General features: G+C 37.6%; 1 protein-coding gene across 5 annotated transcripts in view; it reads left to right on the top strand.

The window, feature by feature from the left end:
- celf5a (cugbp, Elav-like family member 5a) overlaps window positions 1-25,201 on the top strand; it is a 212,718-nt gene that overhangs the window by 163,010 nt on the left and 24,507 nt on the right. For 3 of the 5 annotated variants that reach the window (XM_081385147.1, XM_081385145.1, XM_081385146.1), the window contains exons 4-7: window positions 389-517; window positions 2,140-2,219; window positions 13,090-13,263; window positions 22,043-22,208. In XM_081385147.1, the coding sequence (XP_081241273.1) occupies window positions 389-517; window positions 2,140-2,219; window positions 13,090-13,263; window positions 22,043-22,208 (549 nt within the window). The remainder of the gene's footprint in view (window positions 1-388; window positions 518-2,139; window positions 2,220-13,089; window positions 13,264-22,042; window positions 22,209-25,201) is intronic. The other 2 variants (XM_081385149.1, XM_081385148.1) reach the window with 2 other exon arrangements.

Genomic DNA, 25,201 nt, shown 5'->3' with positions numbered 1-25,201 from the left:
AGCGGCGCTCTCGGTCTATCTACACCCTCCAGAGTTTCGTAGAAAGTGCTGTCTCTTCGCAGTCTGCTTCTTCTTATTAAAGCGAGCCTCTAAGCACGACAGCTTAGCGCTATCACCTCAGGCCTACCCACCATTTCCAACATGGGGTTGAACCCAATTATCCCCCAAATTAAAATGAACAGACTTGGCACGGGGAACAATTACTGCTGCGACTCCATTCCACAAGCTAAATGGGCCAAGCAAAAGCAGTCCCTGTTTGCCCATGCTGGCCAAGGACCAAAAGTCTGAGTAGTATTTGGGTTGTGCTTACAATAGTAATGTATGTGGGTAATGGGTAGGTGAGAGGTTACGCCAGTCGTTCCATTCGCTCTGTTTTTCTTTGCTTCAGAAGACAGGAAGCTGTTCGTCGGGATGCTGAACAAACAACAGACGGAGGAGGACGTGTACCGTCTTTTCGAACCCTACGGAGTCATTGAGGAGTGCACTGTGCTAAGAGGTCCGGATGGAAACAGCAAAGGTGGGATTACGTCATTTTTTTTTTTATTGCATGATGTTATATTATCAGTCAACATGAAATTTTTGCTTTCTTGTACACATTTCTGGTCTTATTGTGAATGATTAGCGGTATATATACACACACACACGTTTGTAAATGTATATTATATATACACTATATGTTTTTATGTTTTTGAAAGTATTGTATGTTACTTATTCTCACCAAAGCTGCATTTATTTGATAAAAAATACAGTAAAAGCAGTAATATTGTGAAATATTAGAATTTAAAATAACCAATTTCTATTTTCATATATTTTAAAATGTAATTTATTCCTGCGATAAGCTGAATGTTCAGCATCAACATGATCCTTCAGAAATCATTCTAAAATGCTGATTTGCTGCTCAAGAAACATTTCTTATGTTTATCAATGATGAAAACAGTTGTGCTGCTTAATATTTTTGTGGAAACTGTTGTACAGTACCATTCAAAAGTCCGGGGTAAGATATATATATATATAAAAAAACCTTTTATTCAGTATGGACACATTAAAATTGTCAAAGTGATTTTTTTTTTAAATTTCATTAAAAACTGAGCACCAATAATAATTAATATTTGAACAAATACAAAAGTTATTTTAAATTGTAATAATATTTAAAAACATTACAGTTTTGATCAAGTAAATGGTGAGAGTAAGAGACTTCTTTCAAAACCATTAAAAAAATCTTAATTATTCCAAAGTTTTGACTTTTGACCTGTATGTATGCTGTATACTGGAAACAACCACTTTCACAATCTATCAAAACTCTCCCTACATTTTATGTTCTCTTTGCATATTCTGTTAAATATAATATTAAAATTTAATGTTGACATTTTATGCTGTCCAAGAACCAACAATTTGCTCTGAGTTGTCGCTCATTCAACATTGAAGACTCTTAAGAGATGGAGAAAAAGAACACATATTTGAACATTAAACTTTTTATAGACTCCATTGTTTGCCCACCGAGGCTTTAGGGACACTGCAAGACGCTAATACAGCCTGGCATTTGGAAAAGCACTGTGGGAGTCGGAGTTTTCCCCTTGCCAGTGTTACGAAAATTGCTGTAGGATTATTTCTGCTACTTAGGGGGTGGATCCGTGAATATCCAGTCTTATGGAAGAGAAGAAAAGGATAGATGTCAAACCATTCCCTGTACAATAAGACAAGAAAACTACATTTCATTTAGCTCCTAATGTGTTTCATTTCAAAGCCTGTTTCTGCCAAAAATGCTTAATTCTTAAATAAAAACTGTATAAAACGCGTTACGCTTGTATAAGGCACATTAAGACCTATCCTTAATATTTTGACAGGTTTTTCAACGGTTTTCAATACGACTGCTCTTGAATCCCAAAAGGGTTTGAATTCTCGTGATGAATATCTGTGGCGGCGTTTTAAAATGATATCAATTATCCCGTATTTTGAGATTTGTTTGCATAGATGGGCATGTGGCAGTAAATAGCTCGCTTGTTGCATCAGCACAGTCTCTAGAGGAGAAGCTTGCTTACCGTTGGAGGGCTTTCTGCCTCTCTCCAGTGTTTTAATGCGCTTCTCTACGCTGTGGCTAAAGTGTTTGTGTACCTTTGTGTGTGTGTCTTTTTTTTTCAGGCTGCGCCTTTGTAAAGTTCTCCACACACGCTGAAGCTCAATCCGCAATCAGCGCCCTGCACGGCAGTCAAACCATGCCAGTGAGTACACACTCCTCTATAACACGTACACACTCCTCTATAACACACACACACACACACACAATTACACAGAAAAAATATTTTTTACTGATGCTTTCTTTCTTTGATGTTCCTTCGACAATCAGCGGTCACGATGACTTTCATACACCTGTCCAAATATATTTTGGGGTCACTGTATCATTCTATGGGCTATTTTGAAAAAAAATCTTGTTTTCAGTGCTTAGAAAAAAATTACTTTTTGTATTCTTTGGGTTTTATATGGTTTTGAAAAACATGTTCAAATTTAAAGTTTCACTTTATTGAAAATGTCATGTGGTGTAACCAGTAAAAACATTTTACTCACACCTTGAACACATGTGTACACACATTAATCATTATTTTGTTTTGGAATATATTTTCCAAAGTAACGTGTTTCTTTTAAATATATATACAAATTTCTTTGGTTTTCTTAAATTTAAGGATTTGGGGAGTCAAACCATATGACACATTTACAAATTAAAATAATCTTGCCTAATCATAAAGGGGTCAAATTATCATATATAATCATTCATATATATATATATATATATTTGAAAAACTTTGTCCGCCAATCAGTCATGTGGTGTGACCACAACATTCTTAATTTTTCTTATTTTATTAATTCAGAAATGTAGATCTTTTTTGAGGTGTCACACCACATTACATTTTACAAACGAAACTAATCTTGCCTCGTCATAAAAATGTTATCTCAATCATCTCACATTTTAAAATTCACCTATATAATTACAAATTTGATAAATTGCCCATATATATATGTCCACCAATTTCATTTTTTTCTAGTAGTAGTAGTAGTAGTTGCAATTATATATTTCGATATATTTTCGAAAATACTTTGCGACTGAATGAAGGTGAACCAGGCAATTAAATCAATTCCAAGCACCACAAGTAAGAACAGATCAGTCACTTCAACTTCCAAACTGCATATTTGGCCATATTGTTTTGTTGAATAGCTGCATTGCCAGCATATCAGCAAGTGGCCTTTGTCCGGCCGTTTCAATCTCGAGGACTGGACGCTGAGCCATAAAAAGCCGGCTATTCAGCACAGCCTGTCTGAATCACACAGCTATTCAGTCACACACACATTGTTCGGCTCTCAGAAGTAGCTCACACGCTGCTGTTTTATTTGCTAAAAGACTCCAGTTGGATACAAACGAGTTATGGAATTTCGAAATGCATTTTAGTGTGTGCTTTTTTTCCCCATTTTCCACAATGCAGCGGCATTTTTAAAGAAACGGTTGACCCAGAAATGAAAATTCTGTCTTTATTTTCCATTCACCCTCATGTTGTTCCAAACTTGTATGACTTTGATGTTTTTAAGAATGTCCTGATCATTTTTATTTCCTGGTAAAATGTAACTGATCATTTTAGTTTAACTGTCCCTTTAAGAGAATGAAATGGCCAGAGAAACGGTGAGAGAGATGGATCTGTGGTGTGATCCGCTCTCTGTATAACCTTTAGGGTCAACTGAGGTACAAATGATTCAGGGACATTGAAATATAAACCACAGTTCTAAAATCTTCACCTCACACACACACTCAGACATCCTTTCCTCTCTCCTTCCCTTCATCCTCCCGGGACATTAGGCAATAGACTTGTTTACCTCACCTTTCACCACATTGACTGGTGAATTATTCATTGGCATGTACTGAGGTGGGAGTGGAAGAGCGAAAAAGAGAGAGAGAGAGAGAGCGGGAAGGAACGCCAGATAGAAAAGTAAAAAAAGAGAGGTAGAGAGACAGAGGAAGAGTGGAGGAAGCTCACAGGGGAGGGATGGAAAAGGTTTATAGTCATCTCGGAAGGTAAATTGATTATGGAAAACCTTACCAGCCTCCATTCTCTTGAGTCTGAAGTTGTAGAGGGAGGGGTCACGACTCGCACATCTCCCAGGTGCCAAAGTGAGATGTTTAGCCGAGATAATGGAGTTCTTCTCAAGGCAGGGCTTGATGAAGCACTCATCTATCTGCAAACTCTTCAAAAGAAGCAATGGCGAACTTACTGAACACCCACCAGCCTCTCACGCCCTCGGTCCGCCATCAGAGAATCTCATGCTGCTCGCAGTTACTAAAGTAACACATGATTTGAAAAATATCCAATCATTTTGATAACTAATACATCAAAGCAAAATGCTCTGTGACGTGACGTGTTTTATGTCAGACACACACTCAGTTTCAGTCATTCTCATGTTAATCTTGAGCACCTATAGAGTAGTATTGCATCCTTCATATCTCCAAAAAGTCTTTAGTTGTATTATATTTATAAAAGAAAGATAGGCTGTACCGAGTCTTTCCGGAAAAAAAACGAGCGGCTGGAGGCGTGCCGTGTGGGCGGAGCTAAAGAATCACGTGCATACATACAGAACGCGTTTTTGCTTAGAAAAACGTGAGATGGGCAGTGAAATGGGGGAAAAACACAAGGTCTCGAGAGTTTTTTAAAAGTAGTAATGTAACTTGAGCGCAGTGTTTTTAGAACACCATGTCATGCGCGAGTTTTACAACATTTGTGTGTGTTTACTCGTGGTTTATGAGGACATGAATTGGTTTATGGATTATTGTGTGTGACTTAGCAGTAGCAAGCGGAACAGTTTTGCACATCAGACTAGTATTTTCGTAGAAAAACAATGGAATAGTAGCGCATTTCAATGAAGAAGCGCACTTTGTGTGGTTTATTATGAAATAATTCATTTATTTCAACATATTTTCACACTCTTTGTGTATTGTTGTTTGGAGTGGTTTTACAATAAACAAACAGACACCTACAGTGGCCAGCTAAACAAATGTATTTAAACACACACACACCATACATCGCATGCTCCATAGATACATTAACTATACGTGATCATGTTGTTTACTTGCTGTGCTTACGCGCCGATAGCTAACAACACACAGACATTTGAAGCAGTTTTACTCACCGCCTGCGGTTCCATCGCACGACCGTGAACCTTTATCGTTGGGACTGCTCCATCCTTAAGCATTAGACGATCTGCAAATCCGGCAAATACTTCCCTAAAGCCGAGCACAGCTCTTTGATGGGCGTACTGCTTTCCGCTCTCTTGCTCTGGTCTACGGTTGAAGTCTTCCGATAGAAGTGCCCTTAGGACCCATATAAGGAAATTCCGCCCCATCTGACGTCACACATGCCCATACTCGAAAAAAACTTTCCGAAACTTGTGACAAACCGGAAGGAGTATTTTTGGTTCAGAAATGCTCCATCAAACGTACAACTTAATTTTTGAAACTTTGTCCATGTTTAGCATGGGAATCCAACTCTGTGGATTTAACAGTGTAAAAAACTCAGTATGCATGAAATGCATACTCCCCCCCCCCCTTAATGTTTATGAGAAACAAGACTTTAGATCAAAGGGATTTCACTGTGGAAGTGATTGGAATAGAAGCCGCAGCAGAAATAGGTGTGACGCAACAGTAAGTAATGAGTTTGTCTAGACAAAAATTACAATGACGGACAAATGACAACCAATCAGAATATATTTCAGATTTAATGTACAGCAATGTCAAAAACAATTTTGGACAAGTTTTAAATATAGGCGGGACTATGCAGAATTCGTGACAGAAATAGAACCCCTAAAATGTGAATAAAAATGGGAAAATAAAATCTGAAATGACAAAATGCAGCCAATCAGAATTTAGTTGGTTTAATTTTGAGCCAAAAAAGTCCAATAAGATTTCAATGTAAGTGAGAAAAGTGCAATGCAAAAGAATTAGAAACCAAATAAAAATGTCTTAATGCTCACTGTTGCTATGATAAACACAAAAACTTCCTTTAGCATGCAAAAGTTTTCATTTGTTGCTTTGTACACCAGCCAGCCTCCCACAACCCTCAGTTCACTCCCTTGTAGTTATTACAGTAAGAAGTCCAGTGAAGAAAAGAGTGCTAATTCATTTTAAATACGAATGCATAACGCAGTCTGCTAGTGATGTGCTTGTGGGCAGCAAGAAACTGGCCTTATTGCAGAAATGCTTGATGCTTGTAGTCGATCCAATCTTATATTCATCTCAAATCCCCCCGGCTCATCGCAGTCAGTGCATTATCTTCATGCACACACACACACACACACACAAGTATGCATGCACACGCAGTCCACTTTCTATGTTTCCCCCTCTTTTATGTATGTTTCTCTTGCTAGCATAGCCATAAGGTCAGAGCTACATACTCTAAACTAATTTTTCAGCTCCAGAAGCTTGCATGTTTCTGGACTTAACGTGGTGCGCGTATGCATATGCACAAATACGAAGCGCACATAATGTTAGAGCGAGCAGGGTTTTGACATTCGCTTTATTCCGTGCACGGCCAACCACCCCCCACCCCACCCCACCCCCCGTTGCCCTTCCCGTTTTGTGCTTTGGACGTGGGGCAATTAAAAATTTACACTGCCGTGCGGTAAAGCAAATTGGCAGACTTCAGGAAGGCCTTGTACAATGGAAGACCAGGGACGAAATTACGCCCGGAGAAGGTTGGAAGGGTCAAGGAACTCTAGCCCCCTGCTTCGGTCTCATTTCCAGCCGAGTGTGTACGCCAGGGATTGACGGTATTTCAACAAATACAGGAAAATGAAACTGCCGCTGCTATCTGATATTACAATCTCCTTGGTTTAGGAGAGTTTGGGCCGCCGACCGATTGCCACTGTCTATGGTTGAATGGCAATGTGTTCAGCTGGATTTTCATTTCCTCATGACTGTGTGGATATCTGCGCAACAACTACGGGACAAATAGTGGCCCAAAATTGCAGACAGCAATGTCTGGTTACGCACAGCCTGAGCTCGAATATGATGCTGGAGGTTTACATGCATTTTGATATAAAAACTAGTAACACTTTAGATTAGGGTCCAATTCTCACTGTTAACTAGTTGCTCATTAGCATGTATATCACTAGGATATTGGTTGTTCATTAGTACTTATTAATATTCTGCATGAGCATATTCTACATCCTACCCAAAACCTAAACTACACAACTACATTATTAACTATTAATAAAAAGCAATTTGGAGTTTGAGGCAAAAGTCATAGGTAATAGTGAGAATTGGACCCTAAACTAAAGTGTGATCTAAAATCTCCTCATATTTTAAAATAAAGTAGACTCGTTTGAAATAATAGCACCATAAAATGAAGTTACATCTTGGAATAATTCAATCGCATCATTTTGTGATCAAATATTTTTGTATAATGACTGCTCTGCACAACTGTTTTAGCTCCATATCTCTCATATCATCTTCGATCGTGTTTCTCTTTAGTTGTACATTTGAATACATATTTAATATGTACATCTGAATATATTACAAAGATGTATTAATATATGTTTGGATTTAGAACTATATTCATGTTTTCTACTATTTTGAGATTTACATTTATATATTTAGGTTTGTTACTAGATTCCAATTTTAATGTATATATTTTGATGTACAACTATTGCATGCATTGTTTTTAGAAAATCTCTCAATATTTATACAAATAAAATTGTCTCAATTGAAATATACATATTTCATACATAAGTTTATATATATTTTTTGTTGTACATTTTCACTTTTCTTTTTTAAATGCAGATATAAAAATGTGTTGATATTTGAAGAAAAAAATTAAATAAAAATATATATACAGTATATATATATATATATATATATATATATATGAAGAGTTCAGATGCAAAAGCCTCTAAGTGCCATCTGAAATTCTCTTCTAGAATGATCATTTTTGTCAAGCTTGTATATTTAAGTTAAGTAATTTCACTTAAATGGCAATGAAAATGACCTATTAATTGCTATTTAAGTGAAATTACTGAACTTAAATATACAAGCTTGATAAAAATGAACATTCTAGAAGAAAATTTCAGATGGCACTTAGAGGCTTTTGCATCTGAACTCTTCATATATATACATACATACATACATACATACATGTATATATATTGTTTTTTCTATATATATATATCCATCAATTTCAATGGCGTTTTCAATGGGCAACACATTTTAATATCTGCATTTAATTTTTTTTTTTTTTTATATATATATACAACAAAAATTAAGCGATTGCTACAAGAAGAAGTTCTGCTCAGCTGCTCCAGTGCTGGATGTTATATGCGCAAGATAATCCTTTCTTATTATCTTATTCACAGTTAATGCACAGAGACAGATGTGTAGAGTTATATCAGATATATGGCTTAGTTAGTGCTTTTATGGTCCACGTTAAGAAAGAGACCTCAAGAATCGGGAAAGCACCACGGTGGCCCCATGCGCCGCTCATTCTCGTAAAGATGCGGTCCTCTCTCTTTGATTCCAGGGCCTCGTTTCCCTCCTTCTTCCTCTGTTGAACAGCTGCACTTTTTATTCCCACAGTTTTACTCTCTCTCCTGAATCCATTTCGCTGGGTCCTGGACCTATGGGAATTCCTCTGGGTGCTTGGCGGCTTAAAATTTAATGAGAGTTTTACTTCACAGATCAACCAGCACTCTCTCTCCCCTTTTCCTCCCTCTCTCTCTATCACATTCTCCCACAAGCCTATATCTTGCTGGACCAACAAGCCCTCGGCCCTGATATTCGCTGGATGCCTCAGAGCTAAAGCAAACAAACAGTCAAGAAAGGATTGGACAAATACCAAATAAACTGAGGACTAAAAGAATATTGAAATTCGTATTTTATTTGCATTGCCCAAGAACTAAGAAGTAAATATTTTGTTCTCCTCCTTAATAGCTTAAGGTGACGTGCAGAACATCTAGGTTTTCAATAAATAGTCTGAGCGCTGCAGATAATCGCATTTGAGGTTAATATTAAAATGACAGCTTAGGCCTACAGTTTGCATACAACTTAATACCAGTAGTTCAAAACGTTAAAGGCATATTTCACTCAAAAATGTATGTTCTGTCATCATTTACTCTTGTTACAGGGAAAACAAGTTTTTTTTTTTTATACAATGAAGGTGGATGGTGAACAAGGCTGTCGAGCTCTAAAAAGTACAAATAAACACCATAAAAGCTTTTTAAAAAAAGTCCAAATGTCTTGCACTCTATATTCCAAGTCTTCTGAAGTAAAACAATATGTTTAAAACAGAGGAACAGAGTGACATTTATGTTATTCACTGAAAATTCTAGTTACCATTCACTTTTATTGTATGGAAAAGAGCAGCTTCGGCATTCTGCAAAATATCTTCTTTTGTGTTCCACAGAAGAAAGTCAGTCATAAAGGTTAGTAAATGATGACAGAATTGTTCGAACTTTTTACATATCTCGCCAGTCTTCTCTAAACGCCAAAAGTTTTTATTCCAATTCACAGATGTCTCAGTTTCCCTTGAGGTTATACCCAGAAATAATTTTAACTGCTTTGGTGATAAAAAACCTGAAGGGATAGAAGATAAGGAGATTTTTTTTTTTTTTTTTTTTTTTTTTGGAGATTGTCTTGTGGTACAATTCCTGACCTGCAAAGTTCCATTTTGTTTAGTCGTGCAGAACGCCAAATGAACAGTGACTGAATGCATTGATATTGTCCCTGGTAATGATATCCTAACTAAGCAGTTGAGGAAACAATACAATAAAAAAGTTTGGGGAAGGCTAAGGGCATGAGGGTTCAAACAGAGTGAAATCGAAAATCAAATCTGCATTTATCCTCCCCAGCGACTGGCTTTCGTTGCGTTTCTGGCAACCCCTTCAAACGCCCACATGAGTGCCGTATGCCTAGAGCCAGAGTTGTTGAGCTTGGATGTGCAGACTGATTGCTTTGTTCTCGGCCCTCACTAAGTGTTCCGACAACAATACAGAGCACAACACTGACCACCTACTTTTTCAGCAGTCTTTGTTCTGGTTTTCCAGTTTTTTTTTTTTCTCATTCACCATAAGCATTTTGAGCATTTGTTTGATAAAGAGTTTTAATCTGGATCAGCCAGTTCTGTGGTAAACCAGAACATTGCAGCATTCAATTTAAAGGTGCTGTATGTAGGTTTTTGACTGTAGTAAAGCATAAAAAAATGTATTTAGGAAATATGCTGAGTTCACACACTCGTTTCTCTGAAAAACAGTGCTACAGACAAGTTATTTTACTTTGAAATGTGCGTTCCGTGTCGAAATGTCTGTTTTTGTTTTGGTCTGTGCGATATCGCACGTCAATTTTCCCAATAGTATTTCGCCATCACAGGTTGCCAGTTGGTGGAAAACACAGCATATTGCAGCCATGGAAGCCAGCGAACAAACTGGGTCAGAGATCACAGATTCTACCCTACCTAAAAAGCCTCCGCACCCATCTAAAAATCTCTATGAATGGGTGCATATTAAAACGTGATATCAACTCATCAATAATCAATAAATCAGTCAACTTACATTCCAAGTAAGTCTCCTCGCATTCCATTGTCAGTTGCGCTCTTTCCTGTTGTGTGTCCTCAATCTGGCAACCCGCATGAGCGTCAAGTCTGAGCAGGAGGGGGTGGGGGAAACAAATCTCTCATTTCATTTCAATCTCACATACTGTACCTTTAAAGTAAAAGGTATTTCAAAATGGTGCAATTTTATCAGTAAACAAAATCACCAGATTGCGACTTTATACTTCAAATAAAATTGGTTTATGTTCAGTTTCTAAATGCCTTTTGAATCTTAGTGGATAAATTTTTTTGCCCAATACTATGCACAATTATGTAATTAGATGCTTTTTTAAATATTGCTATTTAACATTGTGTTTTCCCTTCCCAGATATAGAATTTCGACCCAATGTTGGGTCATGATCCACCAGTTAAGGTCTTAAAGCACAGCCCCCTATTCAGCTGTACAGACATGGCTAGTGGCCTTACCTGATATTTCCCCATATTGTGGCTGCTTATCGACATTTTCACATCAATTTCAGCTAGCCTCTTATCTTGGCTGATGCACAACCTTTCTCTGCCGTCAGATCACAGTCATATTTCGGCCTTTTTGCCAAAATCGATTCTGTATTTATTTATTTTTTTATTCTGACTATATAGTGCTGGAACAGAGGATGTTGTAGGCTGATAAAGGTCAAGTGTAGCATCGAATCATTGAGAGATTCATAATGAATGTGAGCGCGGCTCTCGCAGCAGGTGTTTCATTACCACGGTACGGGAGAGAATGAGTGAGACGGACTCAGAAACCCACACATCCAAGGTCAGAACATGATCATCGGTGGCCTTGTCAATCTCAAAACACACCCACGTTCTTCGGCTAATCCATTTGATATTTCAGGAGCAATATCATAACCTATCAAGTACGAAAATCTGAAATAGATTTTGTTATGTAACGGTCAAGCTGCCAAGGCTCATGTCAGTCTACTGATGCCACTAACAGCTTTGTAGATGCATTTGTTCGATTGCATGAGGTTTGATGTTGAGGCTTTGTTTGAAAACGTCTTTGTTATATTTAAGATGCATCCAACCATCTTGTGTTTGGTGGAAGAGTTGAAGTGAAATAGTCATGGTCATGCCTTTCACATACAGTAGGAACGCAATGTTTTTTGATCATTCTTAAAGGGACAATTCATTCGAAACTCATAACAATTCATCATTTACTAACTATCATGCCATCCCAAACCTGGATGACATACTTTCTTCTGTGCAATACAAAATAAGTTTTTAAAACTTTTTAAATTGTTGTCTGAAATGCTCTTTTGCATACAATAAAAGTAGATTTAAAAAGGCCATAAAGCACTATAAAAGTAGTTCATATGACTTGTATGCTACATTTCAAGTCATGTGATAAAATAATTAGTTTAAAATATCTGAAAATCCATTGCAAATTGAACTTGAGTTTCAGATCAGTCCAATTGATGAACGAATCATTCAGACCCAACTCAAAAGAATGGATCATTCACAAAAGCATGATTCATTCAAGCATCTTTACTCTCGCGAATGTGCTTAGTAGAGCTACAGCAAATGTCAAGTATGTCAATTCTTACAGAACTATAATAATTATTACCATTTCAATTATTTATGACAAAGTTGTTGTATGGCTTCAAAAGATTTGATGAGTTGTGTGCAAGTTGTATGGACCACTTTTATTTTATTTTATTTTTTGATGGTTCTTTGGTTCTTTCATTTTAATATCCATTCAGGATATTCTTTAAAAATTCTTATTTAGTTTTCCATACAGGCTTGAAATAACATGAGGTTGAGTAAAAGGCAGTTCACACCAAGAACGATAAGTATAACTATAAAAATGTTATAATTATTATAGTTCTGTTAGAATATGGAAGTTCACACCACAACTACAGTAATACAATAACAACACAGAGGAACAATAACTTTGGAATCACTTTTTTTCCAGCTTATGAATGGTAAAAACATCGACAGCCAATAAGAATCAATCCTGCTTAAAAGAGTTCAAGCATTTAAAGCAGCAGACGCAGTGCGCATTTAGAAAAAACAGAACTTTATAGTCCATTGGTGTGGACGATAACTTCTTTATAGTTAACGTTCTTGGTGTGAACGGGAATTTTAAACTACAGAATTTTCTGGGAACTATCCCTTTACCACAGTCCATTAGATTTCTTTGTTAACATGTTGACCTGCTCTAAAATTCCACTGAATTCTATAGCGTGTTACTGTAAAGGTGCGTTCACATTTACCGTTCCTCAGCAAAATTTCACGTAAAATCCAATCATTTCAATAAGAATCCACACATTCATGATTCAAGTTGGTCATGTGAATTCGCCATCACTACACTATTGACAAGTCTTTTTTCCTCTAAAAATTTTGCTGAAATATCGCTAATGTGACCGCACCATAATTCAGAATCAAGTATCTATGTACATTATGAGTTGTATTTTGTGTGGTGGTCATGGGTCTCGCTTGCAAAGCGGGAGGTTAAACGCAGCCTGCCCTCTCTCCTCAGACTGGCTCCGATTCTCTCCTCCCTCAGGGCGCGTCGTCCAGCCTGGTGGTCAAGTTTGCCGACACGGACAAGGAGCGCACCATCCGTCGCATGCAGCAGATGGTGGGCCAGTTTGGCATCTTCAACCCTGCCATCGCCCTGCCCTTCAGCACCTACAGCACCTACGCACATGCGGTGAGTACCCCCCCTGCCTCTCTGGGGCACTTGGACACCTCCAGGCCCGACACGTTTTGATGATCTCATAGCTGCCCATGTGCCCTCCCCATCCCCGCACGCCCACATGTCCTCGCTCACGTTCCCAGAGTGACTCAGAATATTCCATAGGAAAATCTTCACCTGGCTATTTATAGCACGCGTCGGTTCCTTCAGTACGTGGGAGGTTGAAAAGCTGCAGAGAGGTTGAGTCAGTACCTAATATTCATTCATGGGGGACATTGTTCAGTTTAAGGGAAGATACTATAAAACTGTTGGGGAGTAACTATCCTTCTAGTTAGTTCCTCTATATGGAGTAGATAGATATACTTATGTTTATGTACTGATAAGCATAGACAAATCTTTTCTTGTAAATGCCAGGATTAATTGTTGGCATCGACCAGCGAAAGACAGCGGCATGGCAGCAGAAGACGTGTGGGGGCCGGGCCGGGATGCTGAAAAATACACCCTTATTAGCATTCATGAGATGCGAAGCGTCCGCGGGAAATGCAAATGGTCCGAGAGCAGCGTGCGGGAAGGCAGACGGGGTGGTTGCTGTGGCTCCCAGAGGTTGGCAGTGACTTTTATCTCCCGTGTCAGAGATGGTGCAGGGTGCAGTGGCAATGACACTTTCTCTATAATTCACTGCTCCAGCCTAAGCCACAACCCACCCTTGTCGAAACCGACTGCCTTATGATATCGCATCCAGCTTGTGGCAAAGTTTGCGACTTTTTAAGTGGGTCTTCTTTTTTGCTCGTTATATTTTCTGTTTTTGACTTGTCTAAACAAGCGCATTATTTTAAACCAGATACATAGAAATAAGGCGCTCACTATTTTTTTTTCCTCATTTCCAACTTTTACATGTGATGAAATGTACTTTTTAAAAATCTTATATGCACATCGCCTGAGATGATGACTTTAGTTTTAGTTAACAAAAACAACACATGGCAACTTATGATTTTGTGTAATGCTGTTTCCACAAACCACTAGGTGTCAGTATAAGGTATGGACGAAATTGTCAACATAGCCAGAAAAGAAGACTTTAAATATTCTTAGGCTGTGTCCAAAATCGCCCCCATACCCTTAAATAGGGCACTATTTGAGTGGACAGGCATTTGTAGTGGTGTCTGAAACCATAGTGGACGGACGTTATCGGGTGCACTCATTCCATCCCACAATGCTCTGCAATAAAGGCTATACGACTGAGGTATTCAGAACGGCTAGAGATACTCATAATGCACTGTAAGAGTCATGCGCTGAATGAATACCCATGTCTGATCAGAAGATGAAGCCGCAGCTGAATCATCCATCCATCCATTTACCAAACCGCTGGTCCAATGTGGCTACAGCGTAATATCAAAAAGGTGAATTTTTTTATTTAATTATTGAATTGTTTAGTTAAGGTTTATACATAGTTTCCATGAGTTCAAGATAAATCTTTTCATCTTACTACTAGAGCTGCCAGTTTGCTAAGTTTCAAATGATTATTAAACAGCAAGCACAAACTATGCAAAATCGGCAGCCCTTCCGGCGAATTCAGTGAATTCACTCACGCATTTTCATTCACTTCCTCAAGTGAACTATATTAGTAATGTAGGGAATAGTGAATGAGGGTATAGGGATTTTGGACACATTTCCTCAAAACATTCTTTCTTCATAATTGTTACTCTGAACAAATGCAAATGCTAAGTAGTAAATGTTAGTGTGTTATTTGATATAAATGATAGCCTTAATCACATTGTGCAGCTTGTTTAGTAGATGTTGGCTTTAACTTTTATAAGCAATTACTTTACAATTTTCATCTGGCAGATGATAAAACAGTCTAAAAATCCTGCATTTAAGAGGCAACTTAAACCAGTGCAAACCCAGCTCACAGCCTATTCTAAAGTTTTCACTGGTTATGAAAATCACAGTGCTAATTGCTTAAACAACAAAAACAAGTATTACCCCTAACCCTACCTTTCAATCTTAACATTAATATAGGGCTGGTAGCGACCAGATGCATTCATGATATTTCTAAACTCTGAATGGAATTTTCATATTGTTTCCAAAATATCACTTTTTTTGTGGCTATTTCGACTTGGGCTAGTAAGTAACCAACCAGCAAACACACAATACACCATAGCAACTACCTAGCAATTTACTAAAAACATTTCAAACACCTAAACGAGTGTATTAGCAGTGCATAGTAGCCATGCTAGCATTGTAGCAGCAAGTTAGGAAGTCGCTAACTCCACTAGCATTTTCCATGTTCTACTGTTCACTCATTTTCTCACCTGAGCAGAGCCTGAAAGGGTTTCCGACAGGCATTCGTTGCGCCAAACAGCATAAGCTAACATTTAGCTTCAGATATGGCAATGGTACATTTAGAAACGTGGAGGACGAGCAAATTAAGAGGCTCCTTCCACAAACACAGCTGTGCAGAGGATTACTGGGTTGAGCTGACAGCCAGTAAATTGGATTTTAGTCAGAGCAGAGGAGGGGGCATCTGAGCGCAAATTGGAGGGGTAATAGTGCTGACAACATCGTGGCAAAAGACAGAAGCATTTTTTTAAAAAGGTACATCTAACTCCTAAATCTGACAAACAGCTTATCATTCAGTATTACATGAAGATGTTGAAAATATCAGATGCGGCCCCGTCCTCGTCTCTGGAGTGGAATGGGGGGGGGGGGGGGTGACATAAACACGCCATGGAAGCGAGAAACATTAATTTTCTTTCAGACGCTCTTGTCAATACAAGCCGAACAGCTTTTATCTGTCTTTTTCTCCCGCTGCCTCGTGTTTGATCTTTTTCCTTTTTCTAAGCGGAGCCATCTTCATTTTCGGCTTTTTTTCTCTCTTTTTTTTTTTGGAAGATGAATAAAAGCGCGGCTGTTGATGGAAAGCCAGAAAGATCTCTTTTACTTGACGCCAATCACCAGAGACGGTGCATTAGATTAATATGACGCACAAATTGCTTGAAAGCACTTCAGAATGTTCTGAAGCCAACATTAATGAGGGGAATGTTTGTCTGGGTATTTTGGGGAGGAGGGCGCTGAGGATGGGGGCACATGTTCTGCTATTGACCTACATTGCCCCCTGTTGTTGGAAAATATAACAGTGTTTGATATTCGAAGAGCGTTAAAAGTGTTTGTTTCTTTTTTAGGCATCTGTTTCAAACAGCATTTTAGTTTTAATGCGTCGTTTGTAAAAAAAAAAAAAAAAAAAAAATCTTATAGACCATCTAAAAAAAAGCAAATTGATTGATGTGTTATATAGAAATATAGAATCTCACCCCTCGTTTCTCAGCAGAACTTTGTATTCTTCACTTGAAATGTCCTTTTATGTGTAAATGGACACTTTGCAGAAATAGGACTATGTACTGTACATAAACACCCTTTTTGCGCATAATGTACTAGACTAAAATACCTAAATGGAAGCGCACTCAGCGCACCTAAACATATTCTACATGTGCGTAAATGCTTTTAGATATGCAAGATATGTTTTTAGAATTCTTGCAAAGTAATTCATGAAGCAAAACAAATACATGTTGCATTCTCAGCATTGCCACAGGGGGCGCTACAGTGGACATTAGTACAAAACTAACTACGTACCATATTCATAATTGATTTTTGCTTCTCAAATAAATGCATCTTGTTTTAAAGATGAAAATGAATCATTGTGAATAAAGAATCAAAAATCGTGCATTTAAGAATCTTTGATGAATGGAAAGTTTGAAAAGCATTTGTTTGAAATAGAAATGTCACTTCTGATTAATTGAACCCGATCTTGCATACTCCAGACTTTTAAATGGTAGTTTATCATGGTTTACAGAAAAATATCAAGCAGGAAAAATTGCACTGTAAAAAAAAGTTGTTTCAACTTAAAGCTGCAATCCGTAAAATGTACACAATTTAAATAATAAGCAAGTACATCGTGAATCCAATTTCCAAACCATGTTTTTGTCTTATCCTGAATCACTACGGTACACCTATAATAAGTGTTTATATTCTGACTATTTTAGACTGGTCGGGTCGTCACCACTGCGGAGTAGCCCAGTACCTGCATGACACGTCATAGACATAAACAGAGAGAAGTAAGTCCGGCTGCAGTGTTCTTCCCCAAGACGCGTGCAGTTCTGTTTATTAACCGCTAGAGCGCCAAAAGTTACGGACTGCAGCTTCAAAAAAGTAACTGTTCGTGCTGCAGTAACATTTTAAGTTTAGTCAACTCAAATATCCAAGTTGTCACTTAGTACAACTTCACATTTCAAATTGACTCACGTAAATGTTAAAGCACCACGAACACTTACTTTAAGTTGAAACATTATTTTTTTTACAGTGTTTTCAACATTGATAATAATAAGAAAATTTTATTTAGCACCAAAATTCTGAAGAATCATGTGACACTGAAGACTGAAGTAATGATGCTGAACATTCGAATAAATTGTTTTAAAATAGAACATAGTTATTTTAAATTGTAATAATATTACATTTTTATAATTCATGTAAAAAAATCTCTAAAAATGTGCATTTTTTTCTGGAAATCAAGACAAAATACTGCTTAAAAAAAAGAAAAGTGTGCATTCCAAGAAGGAATGTATGTATGTTAATTAGTACCAAGCATTAAAATCTGCGCTTGCGTAAACTATGTTTCAGGCCTAAAACAAGCTCTGGTACAACCAAAACGATGTTGGCACCATCTCTGAATTTAGTCTTGAAGATGTGCCTCAGCAAACAGCAGAAAAAGGAGCGAAGCCGTTTTCAGGCAATCTTACAGGGCCAGGGACCTTAATAACCAGGGTCCTCGCATTCAGCTCACTCCATTTCTTGTCTCTCTATAAATATCTCTCCAGTCATCCCGCCATTCTCTGTGCGCTGCAGCAGGGCCAGACCGACTGTAAGGGGTCATGTGTGATGCAGGCAGAGGTGGGCAGAGACACAGAGCAGTTCTGGGTAGATAATTGCCAAGTGATAAAGAGGTGATTGCCTGGTGGCTCCGAGGGAGACTAATGCCACCGGCAAACCATAAAAAACCCCACATGCCTGACTCTAAACGAACGCCGTGGCCCGGACAACTTCTTCCCGTGGCCGCTTCTGTTTTTTTTTCTCCATTTTGAAGGAAGAAAAGGTTACGACCTCAGTGATGAAGACTTCGCTGAAGGCAATTTGGTGCCTTTTGCTTGCGCTTGAATGCTTCCTTTCTATTCAGGATGCTGGATAATGTTTTGGTTCTGAAATGTTCAGGGATAGTTCACCCAGTTGAATTGTTATAATTATTTGTAATTATGTAATTATTTATAATTATTATTTCACCTTCATGTCGTTCCAAACTTGTGTGATTTTATTTTACGCATTTCTTCTTAATAGCATGTGGAGACCATGGCTGTCAAGACTTAAAACTACACCAAAAAAAAGCCATAAAATTCCTTAGAAGTTTTCGAAAGTTGTACAACACCTTTATGTTAGTTGTATGGAATATTTTCATTGTATACACAAAATCACCATAAAATCACAGTAAAAGTGCATTGTGCTATTCCAAATCTTCGAAAGTCGTATACCACCTTTACGTTAGTAAGTTTTAAACATGTAATTCAGTTTTTAAACACTGAAAATCTTGGTTGCCATTTTCTTTCACTGTATGGAATATTTCCATTGAAAACACAAAAACACCATAAAATCACCATCAAATTTGATCATACATTATTGCGCTAAACATTCAAAATTTTGGTCACCATTCAATTTCATTGGACTGAATGGATCAGCTAGCATTCTGCTAAACTTCTTTTATATTCTACGCATGAAATAAAGGGTTTAGAATGACAGGTGAGTGAATGATGACAAAATGTTACATTTTGTCTGAACTATGCCTTTAAATGAGAATAACAGAGATAACACAAGAGATGTTTTTTTTAATAGTCTCATTCGACCGCCGACAGCCGAAGGGCCTTGTTTTTCTTTTCTTTTTTTCCCCTCTTCTCCCCTCCACCTCCTCCAAGAACAAATTGATGTTGCTCACTTCTCCCCAACATAATTACATGCTTGGGCCTCCAATTTTCTGTTTTAATTCCTAAAGAGCAGAACTGAATGCCACATCGTTATCTGAGGCAATCTGGTGGCAGCCATGAAAGGCGACATTATCCGAGCCGTTCATGGAGGGAAATTACAATATGGAAGTCTTCAACTCACCGCACTATGCTCTGCCCAAAGCCTGTCCCTCTGGCTTTTAAAGGGCATTAGTAAACTGTCACCCGGCTAGAGCCAGCCAGCTTAACTCTGACTCCCCATTCAAGCAGGAAGGAAGAGATGGGCACAAAAGCATCTGATTACTGTGGCATGGCTATTACATGGCGGAGAGAGACCAGACTGTCTTGAAGGTTGACAAATGCATTAAAGCGGTGGTCCGTGACGCATTTTTAACTTCCAAAATTCTTGCAAACTCACCTACGTGACAATTTAGCAACACACTTCAGGCGGCGAAATGTGTTTTTATATATATATATATATGAAGAGTTCAGATGCAAAAGCCTCTAAGTGCCATCTGAAATTTTCTTCTAGAATGATCATTTTTATCAAGGTCGTATATTTAAGTTCAGTAATTTCACTAAAATGGCAATGCAAATTACCTATTAATTGTCATTTAAGTTAAATTACTGAACTTAAATATACGAGCTTGATAAAAATGATCATTCTAGAAGAAAATTTCAGATGGCACTTAGAGGCTTTTGCATCTGAACTCTTCATATATATATATATATATATATATATATATATATATATATATATATATATATATATATATATTTGAAAAAATCCTTAAAACAAGAGACATTTCCTCGAGAAACAACACTGCATACGATACGATAGTTTGGTTTCATATTTTATTAATCTAAGATTATACTGTTTTCATAAATATTTTAAATATATTATAGTTTTTAAAGACTATATCTTGAAACTAAGTATTTTTAATTTATTTAAAACAAGTGAAAAAATCTGCCGGTGTACAAAATGCACGTGTTAAAGATAGATTCTCTGAAATATTTTTATTTATTTATTTATTTAAGCTGTATATTTAATATAGGTCTAACCTATGACTGCAAAAAATAGGGTTAATTTAAAAAAAAAATTAATACCTCTGAATTAATGTAGTTTATTTAGCATATTTGTGCTGAATTTTTACATTTACCTTATATTATTACCTGTAGGATAATAGATGATCCTCAGCAGTTTGTTGATGGAATTATGCAAATGAAAGAAGGAGTTTATAGATAATAGTGCAGTTGAGGCTTATAGATTTGTTTTGGGGGTGGACGGCATGTTTCAGGCTCAGTGACAAGGCCGATGAGAGAAAATGAATGCTTTTCTACTATCTAGGGATAAAACACCGGCAGAGAGCAAAGCACCATGTGCCTACATGAACCATATCATCCTCAGTATTCAAATGAAGAGAGGAAGCTGGATGATTATTGTATGAGGTTGCATCTTACTTTTGGCCTCTTCAGGGTCTAAATGCTGTGATCTACAGGAATGCTGTTTGATTAGTTGTAGTATTCTTTTGCTGGATGGGAATAGTTTAGTGTCACGTTTTTCAGAAGTATTGTTCTTGCTTATAGACTTTAGTTGAAAATGCGTCTTTACACAAATTTCCAGTGGATATGACTTGTGAAACGCCATTCGTAACCCATTTTACTTCTGTAATGTGACGTATTTCCAATTGAAAAAGAATATATGTGACCCTGGACCACAAAACCAGTCACATGGGTAAATTTTTTTTACATTTCTGAATAATCTGAAAGCTGAATAACTAAGCTTTCCATTGATGAATGGTTTGTTATGATAGGACAATATTTGGCTGAGATACAACTATTGAAAATCTGGAATCGGAGGGTGCAAACAAATCGAAACATTCAGAAAATCGTCTTTAAAGTTGTCCATTTATGTTCGCGATTGTACTGCATTCACTCACAAAAATAAATGTTTTATATATTTACGGTAGGAAATTTACAATATTTTAATCTTTACTTAAAATTCTAATGATTTTTGGCATAAAAGAAAAATTAAAAATTTTGACCCATACAATGTATTTTTGGCTATCGCTACAAATATACCCGTGCTACTTGTTGATCCAGGGTCACATATGACAAAAATATGAGATTATTTAAAATGTATATATTTTTTTTCATTGTTGCATATTCCTGAAAATCTATTGCCAGCCTCATTTTCATTCCCAACTAATTAAATATTGGTCACATTATTAGCAGAGACGAGACATACAAACACGTTTCTTGTGTACATGCATGGGGTCTGGATCTAAGAATATCTGCCTCAATGTAAATGTGATATATTCAGCCTTGATAGCTGTCACGTCATAAAGGAAAGTGCGGGGGGTGGGGGGGTGGGAGAAGTTTCGCTGTCAAGGCCATGAAGAAAGCATTACCTTAAAGTTTGAAAGGGAAAAAATGAATACAATTCAATTTTTCCTACTCCGAACTCCCAGGTCCCTTAAGGACTACAATAATATGTGCGTCGATCCCTCTATTAGAATGAGCCAGACCGACAGCTATTGAAATGTTTCAAGGGGGCTTGTGACAGCCCTCTGACTGGGAAGATGGACGCTTTCACTAAACATAGGTTGACACATTTTTCTCTTTTTCCGCTCTACTTTCTCCTCTACTCTGCGAAGCACTGCCTATCCATCATGCCCCCATGTAGCCTGTGTGCTTCTAGTAACTTTTCTCTCTCTCTTTTTCTCTTTCTGCTTTGTGTTTCCTCTATCCGGCAGCTGATGCAACAGCAGGCGGCCCTCATGGCTGCCAGTCACGGAGGCTACCTGGCGCCCAGCGTGGCCTTTCCCACCACCCAGATCCACCAGATGGGGGCACTCAATATCAACAGTCTGCCGCCCACTCCCATGACCCCGGTGTCGGGTGAGTTTCATCAGACACTGGGTGAGCAACAGCGCTTCATTACCTCTCTTACGGGATGGGGTCGTTCTTACAGCATTATGTTAACTGGGCCGCACACAGTCAGTTCACAAGATTACATAGGGGAGAGCCAGGACAGTTGAAACACTGTTCAGATAAATGCCGTTTTCTAAGATAAGGTTACAGATAGATTTTTTTTTTTTTGTGATCAACAACTCACATATGTGTTCTCTTAGTATCATGTGTTATTCGGTACAAATATTGAATGATTTAACTAAAATTTGACTTTGAACGGCAGTTGTGCTTTGTTGCAACGCATGGGTGGGACGGATGAAACATAACAGTTTAAACGGCAACTATTCATCTAATGCTTGTTTTTGTGAACAATACCTGACAAGTAACTTGTGTACATATTGTTACAAACATATTTTGTAATTTATTTTAATTTAAAGCTCCAATATGTAGGGATTTTGTAATAAAATTTCCAAAAATAACTTGCACAGTGTGATATATTTCCTCCAGTTATGTACTTACAATATCTCAAAAGTCTCCAAAGATTTTTTATTTCAGAGAAATTCCGATTTTAAATAACTGGCCGTCCCGGAAAAGAAATGTCGCGCCTCAGTGACGCAATGTCCGCTCTCTCTATCCTTCTTTCCGGGGTGGACCATGTGATAGGATATTCCACCACACCGGATTTTTTTTTTTTTTTTTTTACAACTTTATTGAGGTTTTTTTCTTATCACAATAAACAATAAAGACATCTGACAAAGAATAAAAAAAGGAATAAAATAAAAAATATGACCCACATCACCGGAATATCGCATGGTAAAATGCGGAAGTGGTGGTTAAAGCGTTATAGCCATAGACTGTATGGTTATAGCTGTTATGGATCACGAACTCTTTGGCGAGTATTGAAGTGCCAACAAAACGAAAGCGTCCATATTCGGATACACGCGGAGTCACGGACTGTGTGACAAACGGAGGAATAAAACCCGGATAAATATCGGCAGGTGTTTTCGAGATGGAGAGAGCTGCGCGTCTGGACTTGTCAGAGACTCTCTCGCGAGTGTATTGAGACAGGTAAGAACAAACAAATCAATAATAGCACTTATAAACAAAGTTATATTGCTCTTTGTACTTTGGTAAGGCTTTTTATCACGTGTGGTGACCGAGATTATGGCAGTACAATTACAATCGGAGATGATGTTAAAAAAAATATTTAGTCATTACTTGCAAATGTTCGTTCAAATTTACTTTTAGATATTGGTTTGAACACGTTAAACAACACGGCATTAACCATAAAAAACGTAAAACTGCACAACATTAACCAAACAAATCATTTGACAAATAGCTGTATGTTGTAACGGGATAGCCTAATATAGCATAACATTTCACGTCCCTTGCAGTTCATTAATTATGATGACATAAAATAATACGATAAGACATACAGGTAATACAAAAACGAATAAATTACCTCATCCGTGATCATGATTCATTAATTCCATTTAGATACATCGCTAGATGGTGAAAACGCATTATAAACCACATCTCCCATCGTCACCTCCTTCATAGCGTCATCAAGCTTCGCCTTTGTTATTGTTGGAAACTGCGCCCTCTTGTGGTCAAATACCAAAGTCACATACTGGAGCTTTAAAGGTTCATATTAACCATTTTTGTTCTGTCGCCCAATAAACAATAGGCGATAAGCCTATGCGCATTTCGTAATCTTTCTAATAGGCTATTTTGAGGAAGACAGACAAATCCGTTTACAGGTATTTTTTTTACATTTCTTCCTTGAGTCATAATTGAGTGTTTGCTAGTTGAACAGCCTGTTAAAATGAAGAAAACTAGGTCAACCAGAAGACGATAAATGAAATCTATTGAAGATTGAAGATTGGACAATTGATGATTATTAAAGAGATGTGTTGCGTAATTGAAAATTAATTTGCATTAAAAGAAACACAAGTCTAGGAACAGTATGTGAATCTATGAACAGTATAGGCTATGACCAGGTTTAACTGGAATGATGCGCAGTCGGGACAGTTGAAACACTTGTTTCAACCGTCCCGACAGCGCCTACTGTCATTTAAACCTCTTTTGCCCTTAAACTACTAAAAAACTCTGATAACGCACACTTAAGGGTGTGTTGCAGTACTAATACACCTGATGTATTATCATTACACTAGTACATAAAACAATAAATCCAACTTGTCAGTCAAAAAAAAGTTCCGCCCGAAAGAATTCACTTACCGCACTCAAAAACAGCTTTGCGGCTTAAACTCCAAAACGGCTCGACGTAAAGAAGAAATGTTTTCGCAGGTAAGGTAGACATTGCGTGCTGTACGTGCTAACGAAATTTGACGTACATGATGTGAGTGAGTTTCAAGGAAATCTCAGTGTTTCATCCGTCCCGCATTTCAATCGTCCCGGCTCTCCCCTACACTTTAAGAGTAAAATTTTAGCTGGACTAAAGCAATAATTTATCTGTAGAGCGACTAAAAATTATTTTTGTGCACCTATATAATGCAATTGTAGCTCGGCTTCGCCCAGCACGTGTACATGCCCGCGTTGTGCGCCAAGTTGCTAGGCACTGCCAGCAGTTATGATCATTTTCACAAAAATAACAACCAAAAGAAAACAAACCCTCTGCTTTTAAAGAAAATAACACATTTATTCTAGATTCATGCATTCTTTTTTATCAACACTTCAATGTGTGTAAGTTTAATTTAAAAAAGCAACATTTTAAGCAAAAAGCTGAGAATTATTATTTTTTATTTTTTTTGTCAAAGACTACGTCCAGATCGGATTCAGAACGATGATCAAAACATAGACGTAGTAGATCGAGTCCATCAACACCCCTAATGCTTCAAGGTCCTATACCTCGCCTTGGGTCGACATTTCATTCGGTAACATCAGGCATAATTATGCATAATGTTGATGATGACGTTAATTTACGTAAGCATCTACTTGCATATGAAATCGCTTGTTTCTGCTTCTTTTTCACATGTCTTTTG

Source organism: Scardinius erythrophthalmus, assembly GCF_964197995.2.
Source record: "Scardinius erythrophthalmus genome assembly, chromosome: 14".
In the NCBI taxonomy this organism is placed as follows: Eukaryota; Metazoa; Chordata; class Actinopteri; order Cypriniformes; family Leuciscidae; genus Scardinius; species Scardinius erythrophthalmus.
The sequence above is the reverse complement of the archived record's forward strand: the minus strand, read 5'-3'. Positions and strand labels throughout refer to the sequence as shown.